At 44.1% G+C, this 26581-nt stretch overlaps 1 protein-coding gene and 1 long non-coding RNA gene across 2 annotated transcripts in view; one reads left to right on the forward strand and one right to left on the reverse strand.

Annotated features, from left to right (window-relative positions):
- LOC145879966 (uncharacterized) overlaps nucleotides 1-26581 on the forward strand; it is a 51412-nt gene that overhangs the window by 14203 nt on the left and 10628 nt on the right. The window contains exon 2 of the long non-coding RNA XR_014392838.1: nucleotides 18878-19019. This is a non-coding gene — a long non-coding RNA (uncharacterized LOC145879966). The remainder of the gene's footprint in view (nucleotides 1-18877; nucleotides 19020-26581) is intronic.
- On the reverse strand, nucleotides 105-14979 carry LOC106609449 (phenylalanine-4-hydroxylase). The gene is made up of 13 exons (XM_014208302.3): nucleotides 14701-14979; nucleotides 13362-13478; nucleotides 8230-8413; nucleotides 6643-6731; nucleotides 6023-6090; nucleotides 5352-5548; nucleotides 5119-5254; nucleotides 4798-4867; nucleotides 2819-2875; nucleotides 2614-2709; nucleotides 1659-1792; nucleotides 1397-1512; nucleotides 105-973 (listed from the first exon to the last, which is right to left on the reverse strand). The coding sequence occupies exons 1-13, from the start codon at nucleotides 14758-14760 to the stop codon at nucleotides 930-932; spliced, it is 1368 nt and encodes a 455-aa protein (XP_014063777.1). The 5' UTR covers nucleotides 14761-14979; the 3' UTR covers nucleotides 105-929.

Here is a 26581-nt window from a genome sequence, read left to right on the forward strand (position 1 = left end):
AAACTCTAATACAAAATATGTTCTCACAACCAATTATAGCATCATAATAATAACAATAATAAAACATAACAACAATTATTATTTTGAGATAATTGATATGAAAGAACCTTTTTAGCATACATTTATTTGGCAAGTTAATAACACATTTTCCTGCATATTATAGAAACAAATGTGATAGTAAAGAATGGAACAACAGTCGATCATTTGGATTCATCAGAATTCAGGATATAATCAAACACATTCTCTAACATGCTGGACATACACGTTGCATTTCGTTATTGTGTTATATAGGCCTAGCTATTTATAGCATAATGCAAGGATTTATTTTTGTTATTTGCAATTTAACCACTATAGATAGAATACTCAAGTGCGAATTAGATCGTCTTCAAAGCCTGCGCTAATAGTTTTGGAACGGCACTATTCCAATGTAATCAATCTCAGCTGGTTACAGAAAATGACATCGGTTAACCTATCGACGGTGTTGGATTTCTAGAACATACTGAAAAAGGTATGATGAAAGAATACTTCTCCTTGTTGTTGTTAACAAAAATCTAACGAAAAACTCACTCACTTTATCGAATAATTCATTTAAAGTTAATACTTGTTTTATGTAACTTCATATTTACAATGAGTGACTAATTTTCGATGTGCATTTTCATTGGCTAGTAGTATGTCCGTGTGATTCAGTGCTACTCTAATATTGACTACTAAAATTAAAATGTTTACTTAAAATGACTAGTGTCTGGGTTGCAGCAGGTATTATGAATAATTTATATAAAGATGAAGCAGAATGCAGTAGATGTTATATTGGACAAGCACACAGATTATAAACACAAAGAGTATAATGGAAATCTACAAGATTGATGAAATGCATTGAGATTCTATCATTGCACACATCAGTATGGAAGGATGTCTCCAAAGTGGTCTCCTTACTCCATCTTCCGCAGGGCATTGCACAAGATCCCAATTTCCCCTAAAATAAAAGCAACATGATAAAATTAGGTAGTTCATCTGTAGAAGATTAAGAAACATTCAATTCCAGTAGGAGTTGGGCATTCATACAGATATTGTATTTAATTAAACTATGTTTTCAATTTGTAAAAGGCAAGACAAAAATAAATCTATAGCTCAGATGGTAGAGCATGGTGCTTGCAATGCCAGAGTACTGGGTTTGATTCCCGAGGACCACCCTTATGTAAAATGTATGCCTTCATGAATTTAAGCCGCTTTGGATAAAAGTGTATGCTAAATAGCATATATTACATACAGTGTATATAAATTACAATTGGTAGAAAATCTCATTTGAATCCATTTCTAATAGTACTTGATGTTGGTATTTGCATAAGGGGTTATTGAGAAGTTAGTTTTATGAGGACTCTATAGAAATGTCACACACCACTGATGTTGTCAGCCAGGTTTCTCAGCTGCTGGGTGTTATCCAAGACTTCAATGCTTTGGGTGTACGCATTGTAGCGCACTGAGAAAGGCCTGGGGATGGTGTCGGCAAATTTCCTGTATAAAGAGTCATAACATAGGACTTTCAATTGAAAATGTGAACGTATATATTACGATATAAAGATCCAGAGAGTTCCAAAGCAAATCCAGTGAATGAATGTGAGATAATAAACGTTTAATATTGTACAGATGTTAAATATTACCTGACTCTCTCTTTAGCGTCGTCAAAGCTCTCTGCAACAAAGTAAACGGGTTGGAACTCAGTGATTGGGTACTTCTGGAGGCTGGTCTTTGCAGGGTCAAATGGTTGAATCTTGGGCTTGTCTGTCAAACAGTACTGTAAAACAATTCAAAAGAGTCAAATGTTATTCCAGAGTTTGACTCCAACTCTAATCCCCATTTACGGGAGATGCACCACTGTCATGAATCAATCTACAATGAGTAGAATCCAGGTTACATGTCCTCATTTGGTGTTTTGAGGTCACGGACCACTAGCAGTGTGCAATTCCTCAATGACATTCTGTGCGCCTCGGTAGCAGTAAACAGGAAGTGCAGTGTGAATGGCGTCCTGCTGTGATATGACTCAGCTAACTGCTCATCCTCTGATGACAACGTCTGATGTAACTGGTGACTTAAGATATGAATTCTGTCTCTGCCCCCTACTTCTCCAGTGAACCACTAACCCACTCGTCACCAGTTTCCCCCAGTGACACATTTCGCCTGAGCCCTGGGTGGACCACTAACAAACTGATTGACAGCTGTATCGCATTATTGGAAACCAAGATTGGTATCAGGGCAGGTCTGACGGTTTTGACTAGTAGAAGTTACTTTTTGTAGCAGGTTTTGGAGAACTTACCTGGAAGTTTTGGAGAAGTAGGTTAAGATTAGGGTTAGCTAAAATGCTAAAACTGTCCCCGACATGACTCGAACATATCTAGCTACAACCAGGTCTGCCCTGAGAACAGTCTTCGTTTCCACTAATGCGATGCTGCTGACTGACAGACCACTGGGCTACCTCATAGGGATTTGTCTATATTAGAACTGCAGGAAGGAGTCCTGTGCACGTGGGCATAAAAACAGGTCATGAAAGACACTCTAGCAAAAATGACTATTTGTCATTGTAAGTTGCTCTGGAAGGCGTAAATGCAATGTAAATACCTGCAGCTCTCCAAATGATGAGAGAAGGCCAGCTCCATAGGCCTTGATCTCAGAGCCCTGCTTGCAGAGGCCAAACTCCACTGTGAACCAATAGACCTGTGGACAGACAGACACAAGGCCTCATCACATATTCAATATTGTTTTGTATTCCTCTGGTATCAGGTGTCGGCTGTAGTTGATGTTGTGAGACGTCTGAGATACTTACAGTAGCAAGCCTCTCAATGTACTCGTCAGGGGCACCCAGGGAAGCCAGACCGATTTCCTGTTCAGAATAGCGTCAAATAAATCCAGTTATTGTCTATACAGTTGTAGGTCGGAAGTTTACATACACCTTAACCAAATACATTTTAAACTCAGTTTTTCACAACTCCTGACATTTAATTCTAGTAAAAATGTCCTGTCTTAGGTCAGTTAGGATCACCACTTTATTTTAACAATGTGAAATGTCAGAATAATAGTGGAGAGAATGATTTATTTCAGCTTTTATTTTTTTCATCACATTCCCAGTGGGTCAGAAGTTTACATGCACTCAATTAGTGTTTGGTAGTATTGCCTTTAAATTGTTTAACTTTGGTCAAATGTTTCGGGTAGCCTTCCACAAGCTTCCCACAATAAGTTGGGTGAATTTTGGCCCATTCCTCCTGACAGAGCTGATGTAACTGAGTCAGGTTTCTAGGCCTCCTTGCTCACACACGCTTTACCAGTTCTGCCCACAAATTTTCTATAGGATTGAGGTCAGGGCTTTGTGATGGCCACTCCAATACCTTGACTTTGTTGTCCTTAAGCCATTTTGCCACAACTTTGGAAGTATGCTTGGAGTCATTGTCCATTTGGAAGACCCATTTGCAACCAAGCTTTCACTTCCTGACTGATGTCTTGAGATGTTGCTTCAATATATCCACATAATTTTCCTTTCTCATGATAGCATCTATTTTGTGAAGTGCACCAGTCCCTCCTTCAGCAAAGCACCCCCACAACATGATGCTGCCACCCCGTGCTTCACGGTTGGGATGGTGTTCTTCGGCTTGCAAGCCTCCCCCTTTTTCCTCCAAACATAACGATGGTCATTATGGCCAAACAGTTCCATTTTTGTTTCATCAGACCAGAGGACATTACTCCAAAAAGTACTATCTTTTCCCCCATGTGCAGTTGCAAACCGTAGTCTGGCTTTTTTATGGTGGTTTTGGAGCAGTGTCTTCTTCCTTGCTGAGCAGCCTTTCAGGTTATGTCGATATAGGACTCGTTCTACTGTGGATATAGATACTTTTGTACCTGTTTCCTCCAGCATCTTCACAAGGTCCTTTGCTGTTGTTCTGGGATTGATTCGCACTTTTCGCACCAAAGTACGTTCATCTCTAGGAGACAGAACGTGCCTCTTTCCTGAGCGGTATGACGGCTGCGTGGTCCCATTGTGTTTATACTTGCGTACTATTGTTTGTACAGATGAACGTGGTACCTTCAGACGTTTGGAAATTGTTCCCAAGGATGAACCAGACTTGTGGAGGTCTACCTTTTTTTTCTGAGGTCTTGGCTGATTTCTTTTGATTTTCCCATGATGTCAAGCAAGGAGGCACTGAGTTTGAAGGTAGGCCTTGAAATCCATCCACAGGTACCCCTCCAATTGACTCAAATTATGTCAATAAGCCTACCAGAAGCTTCTAAAGCCATGACATAATTTTCTGGAATTTTCCAAGCTGTTTAAAGGCACAGTCATCTTGGTGTATGTAAACTTCTGACCCACCGGCATTGTGATACAGTGAAATAATCTGTAAACAATTGTTGGAAAAATTACTTGTGTCATGCACAAAGTAGATGTCCTAACCGACTTGCCAAAACTATAGTTTGTTTACAAGAGATTTGTGGAGTGGTTGAAAATGTAGTTTTAATGACTCCAACCTAAGTGTATGTAAACTTCTGACTTCAACTGTATCTGCTTCAGGATATTGTGCTGTAACACAGATGAAAGCGTTCTACAGGAGCAAAACCAATATTAGAGAAGGACTGACACATGCAGTACAGTTGCATGGCATTCTCCTCAATCCTCCTCAACATTATGACTAGCATGACTGTGTTTGAAGCTGATCTTTAAAGTGGTACCCTTTTTCACGCCAACAATGGATAGTTCTCTGAAGTTATGATACCAGCAGGGGTTAAAGAAGGTTAATGTCCTCTTGTGTTCTTTACCTGTGAGAATTGGGCAAAGGTGGGGTCAGCAAACAGAGGAACATGGCCCAGGAGTTCATGACAGATATCCCTGTGGAGAGATGTAAGTCAATGACTGTAGAACATATTCAACTATGTACAACTGGTCCCAAGGTAGGATGTGACACTTATATAAAGGCACGGACACACCAGTGGCGTTTGCCGGCCGAAAGTACCAACCGATTCTATATGTGTGGAAATGGGCGAAAATGACGGAAATCGGACGGTCCCTAAAACATACCATGGCAATGTTAGGTTTTTGACGGGTTTTTTTCTCCTTAAAATGATGAGGGTGACACTCACGGCTCAGGTGTGTACATGGGCTTGGATTGGTGACGGATGTACTGTGTAGAGTGGAAGACTCGGAAGGCCAGACCAGCCAGGAAATCCCGAGAGGAGAGCAGGCCAGCCACCGGGCGCAGCCGAAAACCTGTGCACGCTAAAACAGAGAGGAGGGGAGGGTATCGTGTCGGTGTATGTGGGACGCTGATAGAAGCATAGGAAGTGGGGCACATAGGCACGATCTGTTGTCTTACACTGCAGGTAGCGTGAGATGTCCTCCAGCTGGGGGATGTTGTCCTGCCTGTAGCCGCAGTACTGCTCCAGCAGGGGGAACACACGGTTGTGCTCGCGGCAGGCGTGCGTGGGGTACAGAGTCTTCAGCTCATTGAACACTGTGCTCCATGTGGCCTTCTCCTCCGCTGTGTACTCCACCTTGGGAATGACCTGGCCACTGAAACAGAGAGACACACTGTTGTTAACACACACTTGTGTATAATATGTTATTCTATACACAGACACACAGTCCTTATTTGGTGAGGGAGGATGGATGGGTGGGGGGGGGGGGGGGGAAATCAGTGAGTGGATTCACTTCATTATTCTACCAAGGTCCCACTGCTATGTAAATGTGAGCTTCCTGTGAGGGTGTTTTCATTGGGGCTGGCGCTCTTTGTAGTTCCTGGGAATAATGAAGTCTCAATTATGCGAACAAAGCTAGAGGCTTCAAATCCACCACTGTCCCCTCTGTAATTTGTCCCCTTTTGTTTGTGGTCATTTTCAATAAAAGGCAAAGCGGGGACTGAAATGAGGCTGGAGGAGAGGGACATAGATCACTTCTAGTAGGTTCTAGAAGCTCTCTTCACCTCTGCTTTTGTGTAAAAGAGAGGGACCCAAGAGAAAAAGTATTTTAGTCTGGATGGATATTTACTATCTGTAGTTGTAGGCAATGTCGGCAAACTCCTTCCTCCTGGTTCTGTACACTGGGTCTGTGAAGCCCTGGTGTGAAAGACAGAAGTAATCAATGTTAGACCTTATTTATGATCACTGCCTGGCCTTGTATATAGTGTGTAAATCCTCAGCTAGGACTACTTGGACTCTTTGACAGCATCATACTCCCACTCTGCTGAGAGCCCTGGCTGGAAACACATATTCAAATGAGGCCTTTGTAGAATGTATGCTGCTCATGAGGAATACATTTCACTTTAAAGGCGGTGGCAAAAGGGAGCAATTATCTATAATTATAGGGGCTCAATTAAAGCAATGACATCAATTTGGGGCCCTAGAGAGTTTCCATTAGAATAGATAGCAGAGTGGGGACTGTCATCACGATGTGAGTCTTTCATAAAACACACGTGTGGGTGCACATGCATACACACATGTACATACGTATGTACACACACGCTTCGTGTAACAACAGGTGTGGACTAACAGTGAAATGTTAACTTACGGGCCCTTCCCAACAATGCAGACACACATACAATACAAAGCAGACACCCAGTACACAGTGTGTAGGATGTAAACAGACAGTAATAAATGGTTGATCCTTACAGGGTGATCAGAATCCAGCTCAGATCCGTAGCTCAGAATCTGGTTGGCAAAGCGATCCAAGTCCTGGATGTCATTGGGGAACCATGGAACTGTAGGACGGGGGAATCTCCTCATTACCCAGGTCAGATGAATGTGACAAATACATATATACACGGCCAAAACAGACCAAATAGAGATACACATGGCCAAAACAGACCAAATAGAGATATACATGGCCAAAACAGACCAAATAGAGATACACATGGCCAAAACAGACCAAATAGAGATACACATGGCCAAAACAGACCAAATAGAGATATACATGGCCAAAACAGACCAAATAGAGATACACATGGCCAAAACAGACCAAATAGAGATACACATGGCCAAAACAGACCAAATAGAGATATACATGGCCAAAACAGACCAAATAGAGATATACATGGCCAAAACAGACAACAACAAAAAACAGTCGAAACGGTGGTGCATAACTTCTTGAGATGTAGAAAACTACAATTTAGTAATATTTACAATTGTCTATAGTATATCTGCCTTGTGTTCAATGTCCAATTCCAAAATGTAAATTGATTGAAACAAGTGAAGCCCAAATGAATATTGATGTGGATGGCTTTGTGGGGGTTTTGCCTGCAGGGTGCTTTGTATTGGGATAGGACACTATCCAGTAACCATGTTGACAGTGAACAGAGCACCAGAGGAGGTCACCCATTGGCTCATTTATGACAGTTAGAAGTACGGGACGTCGACCATTAATCTAAATCGAGGCCGTGTGGTCCAGCCTGAGGCTAGGGGAACAATGGGACCCCACCAAACTCCTCTCAAAACAGCCTGTCTCCATCTCAGACCATAAATATCTGTAATATCTTCCAATGACACATTAACCTGTCGCCCTGTCCAGTAGACCATAGGGCTAGGCAGAGGGGGCTTGGTGGTGGCCCTGTCTGTCTGTCCGGGATGAGCGATGACCCTGTTAGAGTTTCCCTCCTCTGGGTCTGTGATAGAGGCAGTCTGTTCTGTGACAGTCAGTGACACTGGGCTCCTCTGTTTTCAGCCAGGCCAGTTGGTGCCCAGTAACTAAACTAATGTCATTGTGGAAACAACTAATAAAGGAGGCTGGATGTGAGGGACAGGCCATCCGTCTCCGCGGCGACGCTCATCACCTCATTAGACAGTCTGGCTGGTGGCCTGCTAAAGCGCCACCCAGAGTTCAGATCATGTGACACACACACACACACACACACACACACACAGGCTTTGTCTACTTCCCCCTTCTCCCTCCTAGACACAAATATATCATCATATAATTATTGTAATTATTATTATAATTATTGTACTTAAAATAATGATTTATTAGTCATGATTTTAAATCAGTCATGGTTTTTAAAACTTTCAGTCATGGTTTGTAATGCATATCTAGATTGATTATTCATTGATAATATCTTTCTATATACATACACACCAGGATTAGGGTGAATTCAATTTCAACTCTAGTCAATTCAAAAAGTAATTCTGTATTCCAATTCCAGAATTTTCCAAATTAAAAAGCGTTTCCGAGAATTGGAATGAACCCCAACCCTGATACACACACACCTGTGTCCTTCTGTTTGTTGCGTGAGAGCTCGTGCACGTGGCCACTGATCTCGGTGCGCAGGCCGTCGATGACCTCGTCCAGGGAATTGGAGTAGCTGGTGTCCACGCTGATGAAGAACTCAAACTCCTGGTTGTTCAGTCGCGACGGGCGAGACTCGATGTGCATCAGGTTGATGCCCTTCTCCTGTTGAGTCAGAGACAGAGGAGAAGCCATATAGGTCTGTATATCCTGTGTGACAGCTGGGTGGTTCAATCCTGCTATTAGATCTTGTACATCACTTTATTTCTTTTGCTATTTTGTTTTTGTATATTTACTTTAAAAGCATTCTTGTATTATTGACAATAACACTTAGGTTACATTTTTGAAAAACTACTTTAAAAACCTGTGATTCAGCTCGTGACGATCTAGCACTGGAAATACTGTATGTGGACTTAGCATACCGCTAGAGGGCGCCAAGTGCACATCCAAACAGTGGTAATTTGACAGGCTTTGTGGAGTCGACCATGCCCTTAGGACAGAACAGTACACCACTAAACAATCACCCAGCTAATTAACTGTGGGCTGGATGTTATAGAACCGACTAGAGCCAGGACAGGACGTGAGCTGTGGTAGCATTAAAAGGGCTTGCACAACAACATGCAGCATTTTTATCAATGCCATCACATCTTTGAAATCATTCTGTCAACTTTTAGCATTTTCTAAAATAGCCCACACCATCCGATTTTGGTCATTTTGGATGAGATTCGATGTGTGCATATACATATCTATGCATTTCAATATCAATTGTAATTTTTGGCCCATCCTGGGAAACATGCAAATCTATATTGGTTCATTATTTTAAACATTTGGTTTGGTTTTATAGCTGTGGAGAGGGAGTAGAACAATCTCTTACTGCCACAGTCCCATTCCCCCTCACTCTCCTCTCTCTTCCTCTCTCGTCCCCTCTCTCTCTCTCTTTCCATCTCCATCTGGATCCCATTCTCCAGACTGGGGCTCTATGGAGACCATATGGATCTGCTGTTGTTTCAACATCCAACAGCTTTTAGTTACAAAACAACGCTCCACCCCCCCCTCCCCCCATGGCTGGCCAAGCATTTCTCTCCATACTTTACATCTGATGTGCCTTTATTGACTCCTTGTGGTGTCAGTGAGTTTGTTTGCCCTGTTTGTTAGGTCTGTCTGTGTATTAGTTTAGGCAGATAGTTTAGTGTTTCCTTTGTTGTTGACAGGAGATCAGTACTGCAGTGCCAACTGATGTTGCTGAGTACAGTGGAGTGTGGTCAGTCCTGCGGAGAGAGAGGGCAGTGTTGATGGTTTTCAGGGTAAGGAGGGTATGGATGCTGGAAAGTGATTGGACTAAAACTGGGTCTGATAATGGGGAGGATTGGGGTTTTACAGGGAGATGGGGGGTGGAGTAGGGGGTGGATCTGGGGAATGAGAGCTCATAGGTCCAGAGGAGCTTCTCATGTTTACATTTGGAACACAGCACGTGGAAGATACTTATTGATCTCACACATCTCCACAAACACGCATTAAGATTTTGTTTTACTCCATTTTTAATCTGTAGGGGAGAGTGGGGTAAGTTGAGCTGTTTCATTCAGCATCACGACATCAAGGGAAATATAGTATTCTTTCTAACAAAGATATCTACATATATTTCAGGATGGTGTGTGTCCCTCGAAATAATTAGAATTCATAACAGTTTTGAAAATAGCTTGCCCCCCAAAAAAGTGGTCTCTTGGCACAACTTACCCTGGGTAGGTTGAAAATAGGGACAGGGTGAGTTGAAAATAGGGACAGGGTGAGTTGAGTGACAGTGTCTTGTGACAGTGGGTGATGGGGATGAAAGGTCAACGTTTAATTCATGGAATGGGGATGTGGTATATTGTATATTTAAATGCATGCCTACTTTCAGATATAGATCTCTCTGTACAAAATCACTAACCCTTCCATTTCTTGACCAGTTGTCTGGGACAGGGATGTTGTTTCCATGTACCAATTCGTAGGCAAGTTCTTTTGAGGCGACTGAGCCCATGAAACTGGTCTGCGAAATTCTTGATATGTTTCGCAAGCTCAGCCTCCATGTCACCAGATAAGACCTCGTGTGCCTCTGCTACTCTCTCATAGCCTCTCTTTCACACAGATACCTGTTAGTTTTCTTTTTTTGTCAATGTACCTCTTCAGTGTCATTCAGTCTATTTTTTTCCCATCCATTGCTGCTGATCGAATGGACTTCTTCCCCTCTCTCACTTCCTTGGCTGCTCTCTCAAGAACCTCAAGGGGGCTAGACCCCTGATTGTTTTACATTTGTATACACGGGACATGAGGATGTCTGCTCTGTAACAATAAAAATGCAATATCTTGAGTTTATATGCATGACCCATTGCAGGCATATTATGCATAAAACTGACAAAATGTAATCGTTTCTATGTCCATTTTCTCAACTTACTCCAAGGCAAACATTTTGTCTATATTAGCCAACATAGCTACAAGGATGAACTTTCAAGCTAGGTTTAGAAGCTTATAGAGACCCCAACTGATGTATAAAACCATCTACTTTGGTTTCGATACAAGCATCATGAAACGTATAAAACACTAAATTAATTTATTTTCTGTTTTTTGGACCTAACTTACTTACCACTTTTTCCATGTGGTTTCTTCCTTCACAGACTCCATGAAATGATAACCTCTTCCTAAATATTTGGTCAGATGATTAATTGTGTGTATGGTTTCTTAGAAACAAGGGGTGGCTCAACTAACCCTTTGACACAACTTACCCCGCTCTCCCCTACAAGTGAGGCACAAGACAATCCTATTCTGGTTTGACTACTAGGACATCAAACTTTGATAGCACTTCATCGTCGAAGGTTAAACAATGGATGTGCTGCCAAACAGCCCTGACTGCGTGCTACGAAGTACATAGTCACTTAAGTCAACACAAAATTCAAAAAAATGCACCTTGATACAGGGTCAGCTGTTGCTGGTGGTACAACTCAACATGGTCAAATGAATGGAGTAGCCATAACTGGTGACCATTTTGGAGTCTGATGGGTGTCTTCCAGTCTGTTTTGACTATTTCAAAAACAGAAACCTCAGCCTGCATTGCGGATCAAAGAGCGAAAGATTGTGTACACAGCTGCTCCCGTACATATCCAAGATAAAGATGTCATCACACTAACAGTTACCATAGAGCCATACATCTACACAGCTTAAAGAATAGGGCTTACATCCCCTCAACTCTAAATTCAGTAACCTACATTAACAACGTTGGCTACTAACACATTGGGCAACCAGCACATTGGACAAAGACGTCAGATCAACAACCACATTTTGGTTAATATTTGATTGAGTTGTCAACAAACTCAAAATATTTCAAATAAACCAAACCTTGAACCCTGGTTGAAAGGTCTTACGTTGAAATGTCACAACAATGTTCAACATGTATGTGTTATTAAGACAGCTATCTATAATGATGCAATGGTATCATTTTGATTCCGAAATAACAAGGGTACAATGTTGACAAACACTTTCTGCCCAGAGGTAGAGGGAACATACTGCACCAACCTAAAGCCTAGGACTTTAATGATACATCATGTAAAAACCTTGGGGTAGTCCTCCAACTCCTTCACACCCTGCTGGAAGCTCTCCACTAACATTTGGCTAGTTAAATGTAAATTCTGCCCCAGGGAAATGTCCATTATTCATATTTCATGGGGGTGCAGTGGTTACCCGTACAGTGCATTTACCGGTAGTATCCAATGGTGGAGCATTATTTTCCATTACCTTGGCCTCTGTCGCAGGAGCCTGCATAGAGATTAAACAAACTGGTCTATTTGTATGAGAGAGCCTGTTCCAATCGGACACAGAGCTGTACACATTAAAACACAGCAGGCCCTACGGTATGATAGAGTCCTACTGGGGGGACCTATGTACTGTATTCAGCCAGAAACAGGTCCTTTACTGAGGCAGGTACCAGGATGCAGGAGGATGGTCAGTAACCTCTAACATCTGGAGCTAACTGGAAACATGCTGTCTTATGAAGCATGTTTGGTTGCGTACCTTGTAAATTCTTACATGGAGGAAGAGAAGGGAAAAGAGGGAACGTCTGGCTAACTCAGTATGAAGCCCTGGCTGTCTCTTTAAATTGGTCCCTTAGACTGACAAATGGCAGCTAGTAAACTTCGGTCTAATCTTCTAGAGCCGCTCTGATTTTTATGGGCATGATCGTTACCTCCCTAAAGTTGCTAGTGATAAATGGTCCCGTCATTGGTAGAGCATGGTGCTTGCAACGTCAGGGTTGTGGGTTCGATTCCCACAGGAAACCAATATGAAAACATGTATAAAAATGTATTCCCTCGCTACTGTAAAATGCTCTGGATTAGAGAGAGTGTCTGCTAAATGACTCCAATGTAAAAAATAACTGTCCTCCTGAAGGAGTGACTAAGCAGTTTTCCTGGTCCAGAACACAGCTGTGGAGTTGATTCTCTGACGATACTGTGGATTAGTCTTTTTCCATCTGTTTTATTCATATTTGGTACGCATGGTATGAAATGAATAAAAACACGTGATTGTTTACTTTGTTTGCTTATAGCCTGTTGTTGTGCTTGTACTGTACAACAGCCTCATACCCACCTCTCTTTCTCACCTACAGAAAATATTGCAGCATCTAGCTTTTAAAGTTAAATAAAGCTTAAATAAATAATAATAAAGCTATTTCAGTTTTTAGATATTTCATATTTTACAGCTACTTCAGCTTTTACAGTTATTTCAGCTTTTACAGCTACCTTTCAGCTTTTACAGCTATTACTGATTTCAGTTTTGCAGCTATTTCAGCTTTTACAGCTATTTCAGACAATTCTTGCTTTCAGCTTTCACAGATATTTTAGCTATTACTGCTTTCAGCTTTCACAGCTATTACTGCGTTCAGCTTTCACAGCTTTTTTTTTTAGCTTTCCAGGTTTTTGACTTCTTATTTGTCCTTGACCCATGACTCATTGGACAAACACATCAGGGCATTTCAGAATAAAGATTAAACATTACTTTGCATGTGTGCGACTAGAGTACATTACTGCACGTGTAAGATTGTTCGTACTGTGTACATTCATATTCACGGTTATGTTGAGTGGTTTACCTCAAACAGTCTGAGGGCTTTGGCCAGCGCCCCAACCTCCTCCTTCAGGGAGAAGAAGCAGGACAGCACCCCCGCCTTGGCACTGGTCTCTTCCTCCAGGTACATGGAGCCTTTCCTCTGCAACAAGACAAGACTCACAGTAATTTGATTTATGACCCCCAGGGCTGGACCTTAACTAACACTGCACACATTCCAGGGGGCAACCTTCTGTAGCGTGGTGACCCTTGGCATTACCTCAACTACACGGCTATTTCTCCTCCTTTATGCCCTCTCACTCTTTCGCTCTCTGATTAGCCGAACCGCAAACACGTCGCCCACTCCCTAATGACTGAGCCTCCACAATCTGACCCACAAACCTAATTGGAACCCAGGTAGATCAAACAGTTGAACAAATATGCATTATATCATTAGGATTGTGTTAATTTAATCCATGAATGAAAGTATCACTCACAATGAAAAATCATGTTTGGTGTTTGTGTGTGGGCTGTGGTTTTCGAACCCAGGTTATTTTGCATATTCTAAAGGACTTACCTCTTAAAGCGCAAAGCTTTCACACCTTTAACCTTTCCCCTCTGACCTTTGTAGTAATGACCCCTGACACCATCTCATCCAAATCGACTATTTATCTCTACTCAGCACAAATACCTCGACATCCACAATTCCTTGAACTTCGCTGTTTATTGGGTTTCTCTCCCTTTAGAATTTCTACAGTCCATTATTGTGACGAATTAACAAACACTAAACATTTTAGCATTACCTCTCAAGCAATAGCTGATGTTAAACTGTGCACCCCTTTTCTAGATCAGATTCAAAAATCTATACATATATTTATTACATGCATTCCTGCATGGATTCATAGTCACTGACCTTTTAACATTATTCACAATGACCATGAGATGTTTACAATAGTCTAGTCTGTGTTGCCATTCTGCTGACTAGAATATTCCAGCCACAGTGAACAACATACAGTAGCTGGACAATGAACAACATAGCTGCCATTCTAAAAGCCGTTTTCACCAAATGACACTGTGACTTTATACAATAGCACATTTTAAATGGGGTTTGTCCAATGCCAAATATAGCTTTTCTCTTCCCTATCTCGTGACATGGAATTTACTGCACAATAATAATGATATGGCTATATTAAATAAATAGAATCATAAAACCATCAGTTGTCATCATTCTAGTATTATAAGTTTATAAATGTATATTACTCATTCAACATTATAACATAAATTGTCATCCCCATTATATTGTTAGTGAAAAACAAGTTCATAACTATGTTATTATACATTTAATATTATTGTTTACAATAGATTTTATGTTTAATATTGCTTACCTCTTTGCCCTTGTCCAGTGTGGCATAGTCCCCGTTATTGTTTTTGTATGCTGCGTCCATCCTCCAGTCTTCTCGTTGCGCAGGTATGAAACTACTGATGCTGAATGTGTGTGCTTTGGTCGAATTTGTTTGAGCAGCTCAAGTTAAACTTCAGCCGTTCATGTTGTCCCAAGTGACACCACACCCCCTTATGGTTTGTATCCCAGTCACGCGACGATTAGAGGCCTATGGAGCCATGAAGTTATGAAAATGCTATATTGGCACATCTGGTTCTTATTGTCTAGTGCTGGGCTAGAGGTGGCTGGGTAAGTGTTCAGAATCAACATTTCATAACCATCACTACCTGCCAAGCCTCCACCCACAGGACTTCCCTGTGATGTAACAGATGAATATGACTTAGGTATATTGACGAAGAGGATGTTCAATGCATTCCTATACTGTGACGCATGCTCATAATGAGCCATTAGACCACTATAATGACCCTAAAATCAATAAAGTCGTGTAGCTGCTACTCATATAAGGCTATGCTATGACAGTAAGCGACGCAACTTGTATCGATCAAAAGTTTGTTGCAGTTTTTGAGGTATTTTGTGTTATGAACGTTTTGATGTCGGTTTTGCTTGCTTGGCCCCTCTTATCTGCATCCAGTGATGTGATGGTGCTCCTAAAAGCCACAAGGTGGCGCCGAACAACCGGTTAAAACAGGTTGTAGCAGATGTTCAATACAGCGCCACTTCAGCATAAAAACAAACGGAGAGTTGTAAATTACTTTTCAAAATAAAGACAATTTGACCCTGAGTGTCTAATAGAACTAAGCCATATAGGAATACTGTATTTTTTTGCGTCACGTGCCAGGGCAACATACCTGTCAACTGGTGAATAAGCAGTAAGTATTTTACATTTCACATTACTCTAATTTAAAACGTTAAAACAGCTATTTAAATAAATTGTCATACAGCTCCATCCTTTCTGCTGGTGTTCAACGATCACAGTAGGGCAATAGGCCTAGACATGTAGGCCTATCAATAATGTACCACAGAATTCTCCTCTACAACAATGAAGTTAGGCCTACCTACCGCTCCTTGTTATAGTAGACCACGAACAAGCATTTGACAGAATAGGCCTACTCCTCACAATTCAACAATGTGGTATTAACAATGAGAACCCAACCCACTCATGGTCATTATGGATAGTGACATGATGATAAATGTATGCAAGGAGAGGGTCTGACCTCTACTTGACCTCTGTATAAGAGCATTCATTTCTTCAGACTGCACATATGTCATCTCACTGTATATCAGTGACTATACACTTGTCTCATATACCAATGACCGCTGTTGGATTCCATTGCATAGCTGCACAGATAGTCAATGCTGTAAAAACGGTGTCATTAAACCTCATTAATGTGCCTGTCCGCTTCCTCAATGTGTTCTTCACTCTGTAGATCAGATCGGGGACTCGCTGCGTCATTAACGGTGATGGAGACAATTGCTCGTTCTTCATGTGAAGTGGCCGAGTGTGTGCGGACAACGGCCTGTTCCAAAGAGCCTCAGTCCTCTTCTCTCTGTCTCACACAGAGCATCTGTTCTCACTAAGTACTCCTTGGGTCAAATGTGTTCTGGGGCATTTTGTCAGTTGGGTGCTTCATGTGAAAAAATAGCGAGGAATGAACATTTAGCCGGTCTCAGGACCCATTCCCTGAATGTTTCCCACATGTATTCCAGCTGTTGTGAGTTTCTTAGACCTTTTTGTGAGTCATTATCTGCCCCATCATTATGCAACACAGACCTCGGGTTCAATGATGTTGTTGTGGTGTTCGTCTGAATAACTGCAGAGTCTGTGTGATTGTAGAGACTAGACTAGGAAGCTGGGTTGGGACAAGACAGATGCCTGGGGGGCGTTATAGAGTTGTGAGGGTTAATTGTGTCTCCATGAGAGAATGAGAGATGTTGTTGATTTATGGCCTGATTGACGGCAGTCCTGTGAACCGGGTCCACATGTGCACTGTCTCCCAGCCCCAGTCCAGTGTCCACAGGGGTGCTGAAGAATCTACTCTGGGTTTCCAATGGCATTGTGCAAAACTCTTTTTGAACTGAGTGAGAGAGAGGGAGAGAGATTGAAGGAGGGAGGGGGGATAAAGAATTAAACTTTGAGGCTTTCAGCAGGGCTGTTGTAAAGAGAGTGAAAGGGGAATGGGGGCCATGCGGCCAGCCACATGGGCTGTTCTCACTCGGATAATGGAGGTCTTTCTGTGGCACTTAACCCCCTCGCCGCACGCTGGGAACAGGCAGCCGTGCGCCCACCGCTTCTCAACAGACACGCTCAGACACGCTCACCCGCTGCATAATTGAATTTTACACCCAGGAAAGTCACCCCCGGCCACCTCCCTGCTACACGTGGCCCTGACAGCAACTCTCCCAGGATCATAGCACATCTCACCCAGGCCAGCACAGAGAGGACACAGGCCCAATGTAGGTAGGCCCATTGGGAGAAGGGTGGATAGAGAGGTATAATTACTCCATGTGATGGGAAACCAAATTCTACTTTACTGTAGAATCTTAGTTGAAGTGTTTGGTGGACTTTTTATCATACGATACTTCATACGATATCTGATTCTGAAATGTCAGTGTAGGGGTAGTGCAGTGTTTGTATTATGAAACTACCATGATACCATCGGAAGTTGTTGGAGTCACAGGAAGAGAGGCAGATATAAATCTCAATAGTGTAGATTTTATTTAAACTAGAAGAGGAAGTCTGTCTGTCACCAGTCCAAATAGAACTGACCTAACTGATGAGATACGTTTTAGCCTTAGGGTTTGTTTCCACAACATAAAAGGGTACTGGTGGAGAGGGGTTTGGTTATGTCTCTAACCTGGCAGTTGGTGACCCAAGGGGGGTTAACGATGAGGTAAAGAGAGTGAGTTAAACCGACCCCTCAGTCCATTAAAGGCCCCTGGGTGTGGAGGCTGGCCGACGATCTCATCTTTAGGAGGGACGCGGGCGGCTGAGCAGGCCCTATCTCTCTGCTCCAGCTCTCTTCCCTCTCGACCAAACACAATTTGTTTCCTCCCCAACGACTTGGTCACTTTCAACTGTCACTCAGACTTTCTCCTGTCCCCCAGGGCTGTGTTGCTCTCTCTCTGTGGGTCTGAGGAGAACGGCTCCAGGTGAGCGTCCACGTGCGGCAGGCAGCTCCTCCTCAGCAGTGAGTGTGTGTGTGTGTGCGCTGTGAAGCCAGACTCCTCACTCTCACTCCCCCCAGCCCCTTTGTTCTATACCCCTCTCAGTATCACTACCCATCCAATCTCTGCCTTTATATACATAGTATAATTTACAGAAATATCCCTCCAATCTGAGCTCCATGATATCACCAGAGACATGAAAGTATAAGGGTCACCCATGTTTGTTTGTCTCAAAGTTTGTCTGTCTGTGTGGATGAACGACCCAGCCAGGAGACTGAGTTTCTTTGGTTTGTTCATTGTTCATCTTCTGCTAAATAGCATGTTATTTCATTCCAAGTTAATGAGAGAACCTATTAATGTAACTTCATGCGTGGTAACTTACCAGTGAAGCTGATGGGGTGATAGAGTTTAACTTAAAACCCAGTGTTGTTTGCTCCTGTGTTCATTGATCGTTTCAATACTTCCTGCCTCCAGCCGCTGGCTGACGCATTCATCAGGTCCATTGTGAACTCCCACACACGCCTTTCAAGCTGCGCTGAGGCCTGTATTTACATGGTGGTGATCATAGGCAGACTGCACAGCGTTTGTACCTGTGTGCCTTAATTAGATCCCTGTGATGGACCGACATCCTCCTGCTCTCTGTCACACAATATACCAGTCTCACTGTGCTGCCCACACAGACAGGACATCACTTCACAGCAGCTAATCAGCCACTACAGTCATGTTCACTACATTGGTCAGCTTCCTGGCTGTTGCATGACGTCAATGAAAGCCTTAAAATGAGCTCCACACAAACTTCGGCGAGTTTACATTTTGGCATTAGCATTCTACGAGAATAGCTCAGAGGTTATTTATAGGGCCAAGAGTTTTTCCTGACCACATGAACTGCCCAGGAACACTTTTTGACCTGTATTCAACATTGTGATGCGCTGACATACAGTTTCCGCCACCAGATGACGCCATTCTCTGAGTAACCCTTCCTCTGGTCTCCCCAGGCAACCTCCTCCTCTTCGCCTGTCCCTGTGGCCCCTCCCTTCAAAGGCATAACCTCTCCTAATCCCCCTCCCCCGGTTTCCGTGGAGACGGCCCAGACGAGCAGGTGACGCATTGACAGGGAGCAGATGGTTGCCCGTGGAGGTAAGCATGGCTGAACAATGCCCCCATATTCATCATACAGCCCCTCTCTCTCAACTTCACTCTCTGTATTCTCAACCACACACACACACACACACACACACACACACACACACACACACACACACACATCAGCATAAACTCTGTTACTCCCCTCTTGAAAAGCTGTTTTTTACACAGATGCATGTACACACAGGCACACACACATACACAAACAGTAACAATTATTAAACCTTTCAAAGAATGTTGGTATCTTGGCCCAGGGGACATTCTGATGGACTAGTCTTGGACAGTATTTTTAGAGGACTGAAAGGTGGATAGGGATTGTGATGTACAGTAGAATATTACAGTATTGTTGTGGGGGGCTACAATACATTGAGGGATTGACATGAGGTTGGGGTATACTGAAGTTCTGTAAGAGGGCCGGTAGCACAGTTAGATAAACAACGGGACCTCCCTGCCCTGGCCTCTGCGCGTGCCTGTCTTCTTGCAGGTGTTTGTGGGGCCCTCGGCGCAGTAACTCACTTTTCTAACGAAGCTCATTTGTTACTCTCCGTCTCCCCTGGAGATAAAGTACAGACATCCCTCTCCCTTCCTCTCTTTCTTTCGTCCAACTCCAGCATAATCCAGCAACAATACAGGGGCTTGAAGGCGGTGTGCAGCGATTCGCCGGAGGCCTGACTTGTTTTGAGGCGGGGGAGGGGGGGGGTTTAGCATTATGGAGATCAGCTAATGCATGTAGAACGCTGGTGAAGAAAGTGTGCGCCTGTACAATGGAGTCCTCTTTAGTGGCTTCAGAGCGCTGTGCTTAACCCACCACACCTGGAGCTCAAAACAGGGTGCGAGAGTACCCCAGCACACCCCACTCCACCCCCACCTCGCTCCACCTCACCCCACCTCAGCCACCACCACACCTCCAGCACCTATCTATACAGTCTGAGGAGCTGGGCTGGGGGTGGAGGAGGGGGGGCTGCCTGCATTCGGGGCCTGACTATGATAAAGACGCACCGTGAGGAGCCATTGAAGAGCCCTGTGCCTAAAATGGAGTCACTAATAGGTGCCTATTCAGCAAGGAAAGGGTTTTCTGAAAGAAAAAAAGTTTTGGGGGAAAGCAACAATCACTATGCCCTGCTACCTTGTATATGTCAAATTTATACAGTCCCCAGCCTACCCCCTTTCTGCTATTTAAGAGAATCACCATTGAAGAGATTCCATGTATAATTTGGAGTCTCCTTTTCTTACTTGGAATTTAATTGAATAGTCTGTTTCTAAAGTGAGTCCAATCGAGTGGCTTGGTTCTCCAAAGAGAGACACGCTCTCTCTCTCTCTTCTCTTTTCTCTCTTTTTATCTCCCTCTCTCCCTGATTGTTACCCCCATACACATGTGTCCAACTTGTACTGAATAGGTGAGGGCCTGTTGACCAGCATTTTGGGTTTCTTGAATACCACTCTTTCTTATAGGCCTACTTTGTGCCAGTGTGCCAGTTTTGCACGTGCATGCACCAGCTGTTTCCTTGGTAGGGACACTCACAGAATAGTTTTTGAACATGTAATTTTGACCCAGAACATTATGGGTGTTATTGCATGCAGCTTTGTGTATTGATGAATATAGACTCTAGTGAATAGTGACCCAGTCTATGAGGAGGATGTGTATGGCTGTGGATAGTATTGTTGGTTGTTACTAGGCAGAACAGGGGTCCTTGCCCAGTGGGAGAGAGGTCATTAATATAGAAATGCTGGGGCCATATTGTGCAGTGTGTCACAGGGCGAAGCTGACAGATTGATGAGATGAGGAAAAAAATGTTGGTACCGGAGGGGGGCCCAGTGTGGTGCCCCAGGCTGAGCGGGGACCAGGGGTTGGAGTGAGCCCGGGTAGCAGGGTTCCCCTCAGTCCTGCTGGGCAGAGCCAGCCCAGGTCATAGCCCCCTTTGAGTCACAGCCCTGCTGCCAACAATGGGCAGCACAGAGTGGGCAGGTCTCTCTCCCTTAGAACAGCGTGAATGTCCTTGTATTGGTATTTTTATTGTAATTTATCAGCTTTGTGTGTTTTCACGTGTAATGTGTGTATTTGCATATGTTTTGTGAGTGAATGTGCTGGGGATGCTATTGCCTTAACAATTCTTTATTTTACATCTGATTCTAAACAGGTTATAAACATTATTATAAACTGGGTGGTTCGAGCCCTGAAGGCTGATTGGCTGACAGCCGTGGTATATCAGACCGTATACCACGGGTATGACAAAACATTTATTTTTGCTGCTCTAATTACGTTGGTAACCAGTTTATAATAGCAATAAGGCACCTCGGGGGTTACTCAGATATGGCCAATCTACCACGTCTAAGGGCTGTACCCAGGCACTCCGCGTTGCCCTTAGCCGTGGTATATTGGCCATATACCACGCCCCTCTGGCCTTATTGCTTAATTACCTCGTTTTTTAAATCATTACATTAAATCAATTCATAAGGCGTGTGTTGTTTAGCATTTCTATATGCTTTCAGGTTCTTATAATAAGGGGTTTAGGAACAGAACAGCACATGACAAAGTGGTAATAATGGTGTAACAGCAGGTATAGGGTTGTAATGGTTCATCCAGTATACAGGCAGACTCTCAAAATGAAGTGTTACCCCATTAGTTCAACACTTAACTTGTGGATTGCAATGGAGTATCAATCTTGTTATGGATCTGACGTCAGATCAGTTGTGGTGTGTCATTTAGAAGAAAATAGGGCAGTTCAATTCAGGGCATTCAGACAAGCATAATATAAGGGTGATATAACTATAATAATGATATAAGCTATATCAAAGAAAATGACCCATTATCGTAAAAAAGTGTTGAGACATCACAGCACGAAATAGACTGCCAGTGACTTATCCCAGGCTGTGCTTCCCTTTACAATGCATTTCCAAGCAGTGTCTTAGCAACTGGCATTGTGACATCTGGATTACCCAAGGTGCATTGCAGAGCCCCCTGTTGGGCAGAACGGAGGGAGCCAAGGGGAGAGTGTGCTTTAGGAAGGGACCTGTTTAGGCAGGGTCAGGAGCTCAGATACACCCATGAAGCTTTAGTCTGTCCGAAACAACTCATTTCCTTATTGAGTTCATATGGGAAAATACTTTTGTCTAAAACGTAAACTTTTACAAAGTGAATTGACTGTAAAGGAAAACAGCTTTACAAGAACTTGTGTTACATTTTTCAGCTTTTCATCAGCTTGAAAAGAGCTTCTACTAGACATAAAATTCAGACAGGCTGTCAAAGATATCAAACAACCTTAAAGAAAGCTTGTGTGTGTCAGTGTGTGTTACCGTGTTGCCTCTTGTCACTAGGGACAACGGTTGCCGTTACTCTCTGGTTTGGGGTTTGTTAATATGTCACTACTGTTTTTTTTACAAAATGTCCCCTCAAAACAAATTCTAAGTTAAAAAACATCCAACTGAAGACGGACACACTCTAGATAATAAGCTTTGATTGATAGGTCTCTGTTTAGAACGAACACAGGCACACACACATGTACACATTCACACGAATGAGGTCTGATTTGGGGAATTGATATATTCAGGGGATATAATTGATATATCCCCTGTAATGTAATTATGGCTAGGAGATTTATGCTCTAGCGTTATAGCAGCCCAGAACGTGATCCATGTCTATTCTCTGTATTTGGGCTGAAAAACCCTCTGTCCAACCCTCTGTATTTTTCTGGTGTGTGTGTGTGTGTGTGTGTGTGTGTGTGTGTGTGTGTGTGTGTGTGTGTGTGTGTGTGTGTGTGTGTGTGTGTGTGTGTGTGTGTGTGTGTGTGTGTGTGTGTGTGTGTGTGTGTGTGTGGTTTGGGACGATCTTCATTCATGGCTTTGGAGGATCACGGGGCCCGCCTGACCCAAATGTAAAGGACCTATAAGAGAGCATGAAAGGTGTTTTTGTGTGTAAATGTGCCTCAAAGTTATGACGAAAAGGAACTCTGCGTTCGTTAGTATTGTGTTACATTCATCTGTTTTTACTCAGGGAATAGCATGCACCAGTGACTTAGACTGGTTTAACAAGGTGGTCATTATTAACAGCAATAATCCACGTATGAAAACACAGTTTCAGTCCCATACAGGAAGGTATTTCATTCTCTTCCTCCCCATGTCTATTCAGTCGCTGCCAGGGTGAGGTAGCTACATCAACATCATGGAGAAAGAGCATATTTTGTAGTAGGAGCCATATGAATTGACCTGTAGATGTCACATTGTCCTCTCACTCAGTGGGGCGACAGAGAGGGAATGTAATGTACAGTTTAATAGAGAGGTCGGAGAGATTAGTTCAGGGGACATGTGGGTCATTGAGAATGGGCGAGGGCCAGAGCCTTGCTGGGGGAACAGACTGGACAGAGAACAGCAGCACCAGAATAACCATCCTACCAGGCTCCTGGCCCGGCCCAGATGTCCAGTCAACACCACCAACTGGCAATATGGCTCCTGCTCAGCACTCCACCAGGAGAGGGTGAGTCTACAGCAGAATTGACTGAAGCCGGACCTCTCCCATATCCCAAATGAAAAACACGTCAAACTTCGTTCAATGAGTCCCACGGTGAGAACATGAGAGAGAAGAGCTGTAAGACCTGAGCATCTGTTCACCTCTTTGACACTAATGAATGTTAAGTAGGTTAGCCGGTGGTGTGCCACCGTCCCAGAGGTCATTGTGACCGGGGTGGCAGAGGGATGGTGGCTTTGTGTCCGTGCGCCAGCCACCTGGTGAGCAGCCGAAAATGGCTGGAACGCTAACTCCTGCTCACACAATCACCAGCGCCGATGGTTGCCATATTGATCCTCTGTGCTACCAGATTAAAGTATAAAGAGAGCTCTGTCCTGTCAGTGGGGGTCCCCTCTGACTCCCAGAGGTCATTTCGGGGTCACGGATCCCTTGCAGCCCCCTGACCCACAACCAAACGTGTACACACACCAGAGGCAGGACACAGACCTTGCAGGGATGAACCCCATTAAACAGGACCGGTTGGATGATCACATTCAGCTCTCATTATAGCTGACCCTGGGCTTTCTCTTTTGGATCTGGCTGCTCTCTGGTTTTGTCTCTAATTTTAACCTGGTCCGGTCCATGCTGGGGAGCTAACCCTGCTCTTTTGTGTGGCCGTAATAGGTTTGCCGTGTGCATGATTGTCTTCTGAACCCGATCTCCTCGTCCGCGGTTCCATCTTGCGTCGTATAAAGCCCTCATTGTATTCCGACACCTGTGGTTCCTCCGGTGTGCTCTTAGTGTGTTGTTCTTTGTGTTTCTATGGTAGTCCTTTGTTGGAGTGTGTGACATTGCTGAATTGAGTGTGTGACGTTGCTCAATTGCTGCGGCGTGTATTTACAATATTATTTTGCATCTCTGTCTGTAGTATCAGTTCTCATGAGGCTTGTTATGTGTGTGCGTGCTCCCTAATGCAATCATATGTCCCTGTATTGGCCCTTTATTGCTGACCTCAACAGGATGCTCTGACCAGGATGCTCTGATCCCTGGTTCTCTGTTCGCTGTGCTGCAGCCTTGATTAAACATTGATGAAATGCCTATTAATGTACATTGGCTCACAGAGAGGGTGTAATCAGGTGAAAGTGAATTAATAAAACATCCCGTCTAGTACTCAGGAGAGAAAGGGATCCCCTGAGAAACACAGGCAGATGGCCACGAAAATCTGAGAGGACAAGGGAGAGTGGGATGGGAGAAAGAGGGTAGAGAGGAGACAGAGAGGGTAGAGGGAGCGAGACCAGCCACCACTTTGGCGATTAGCCCTTAATTGGTAATTTGATCTCCCCTTTTCCACCTACTCGTTATTGATAAGCTTCCAACATATTTCCCCTGTCACTGCCCCTGGAGCAGCAAGTCTGCATTTCCTGCCCTCTGAGGCCAGGAGCCTGGCAGCCCACGCTGCGGCCATGCAACGGTAAACAGCGCCCCCCTGGCAGGAAGGGCCTGATGTCGGTGAAGAGGAGGGGTGAGGGGCCGTCCTTGACACACAAACTTGTGGAAACTCCATCTGCCGGTAATCTACCTAATCTCATCATCTGAATTGGACAAGGAAAAGGGAATGCCAATCACTTTAGACAACCCTCACCGGGATTATGTGTTTTGTGATGACGGGTCAATGATGATGAAATGGCATCAACAAGTAAATTAGGAGGGGGTGCTGGGTGACGCAGCGGTCAAAAGCACTGCGCCGCAGTGCGGAGGCGCCACTACAGCTTAGGGTTTGATCCCAGGCTGTGTCACAACCGGCCGTGACCGGGAGTCCCATGGGCCCAGGGCCGTCCAGGTTAGGGGAGGGTTTGACGGGTGGGGCTTTCCTTGGCTCATCGTGCTCTGACGACTCCTTGTGACAGAGCCGGGCGCCTGCAAGCTGACTCCGGTCGTCAGTTGAACGGTGTTTCCTCCGACACATTGGTGCGGCTGACATCTGGGTTAAGCGGGCAGTGTGATAAGAAGTAGTTGGCCAGGCGATCATGTTTCAGAGGACGCATGACTCCACCTTCACAATCGCCTCTCCTGGGCCCAATGAGGAGATGCAGAGATGAGCCAAGGGACCTAATTCAGGGAGGAAACAGGGTAAAAAAAATATGCTTGTGGCTATACTACCCTGAACACGCTTGTTCAGGGTCGGGCCTGGTTAGTGCTGGGACTGGAGACCGCCTGGGAATACAAGGTGCCGTAAGCTAAAAATAATAATAATATTACCGTAAATGATGAAGAAGATAGATTGATCAGATTGGAATGACCCCACTTCCCTGCCATGTTCACTGGGGTGTAGATTTACACCATATGACATGTAATTACCATCTGTGTGCCCTCTTGCCCTCTGGCTCAACTCTCATGTTTAGTAACAGGCTCAGGGCTCAGGGCTCAGGGCCTCTCCCAGCAGCACAGTTCATGACTGGGAATGAGTTCTGGTCCTTATTCATCACAGCACTGGTCTGGCAGTTTGGTGAAATAGGACATATTTGGTAGCTGTGCAAAAAGAGTCTGGGTAAAACACTGAACATCCACATTCAATGTGTAATTAGTGACAACAAGGTCATTGTGTCCTAACTAAGACACTCACAATTGTCCATCTCCTGGTAGTTATTCAGATGGGCCGCCAGGTCTTGTTGATGGACAGACCCGACGCTGCCCTGTAACTCCAGGTCTTGTTGATGGGCAGACCCGACGCTGCCCTGTAACTCCAGGTCTTGTTGATGGACAGACCCGACGCTGCCCTGTAACTCCAGGTCTTGTTGATGGGCAGACCCGACGCTGCCCTGTAACTCCAGGTCTTGTTGATGGGCAGACCCGACGCTGCCCTGTAACTCCAGGTCTTGTTGATGGACAGACCCGACGCTGCCCTGTAACTCCAGGTCTTGTTGATGGACAGACCCGACGCTGCCCTGTAACTCCAGGTCTTGTTGATGGGCAGACCCGACGCTGCCCTGTAACTCCAGGTCTTGTTGATGGACAGACCCGACGCTGCCCTGTAGCCACTTGCTGCATCAAAGCATGGGTTGGTTAATTTAGCATTTAATTTCCCATCTTGAGAGCAGACTGGCACAAGCTGGCA

Source organism: Salmo salar, chromosome 07 (genome assembly GCF_965601325.2).
Source record: "Salmo salar chromosome 07, fSalSal1, whole genome shotgun sequence".
Classification (NCBI taxonomy): domain Eukaryota; kingdom Metazoa; phylum Chordata; class Actinopteri; order Salmoniformes; family Salmonidae; genus Salmo; species Salmo salar.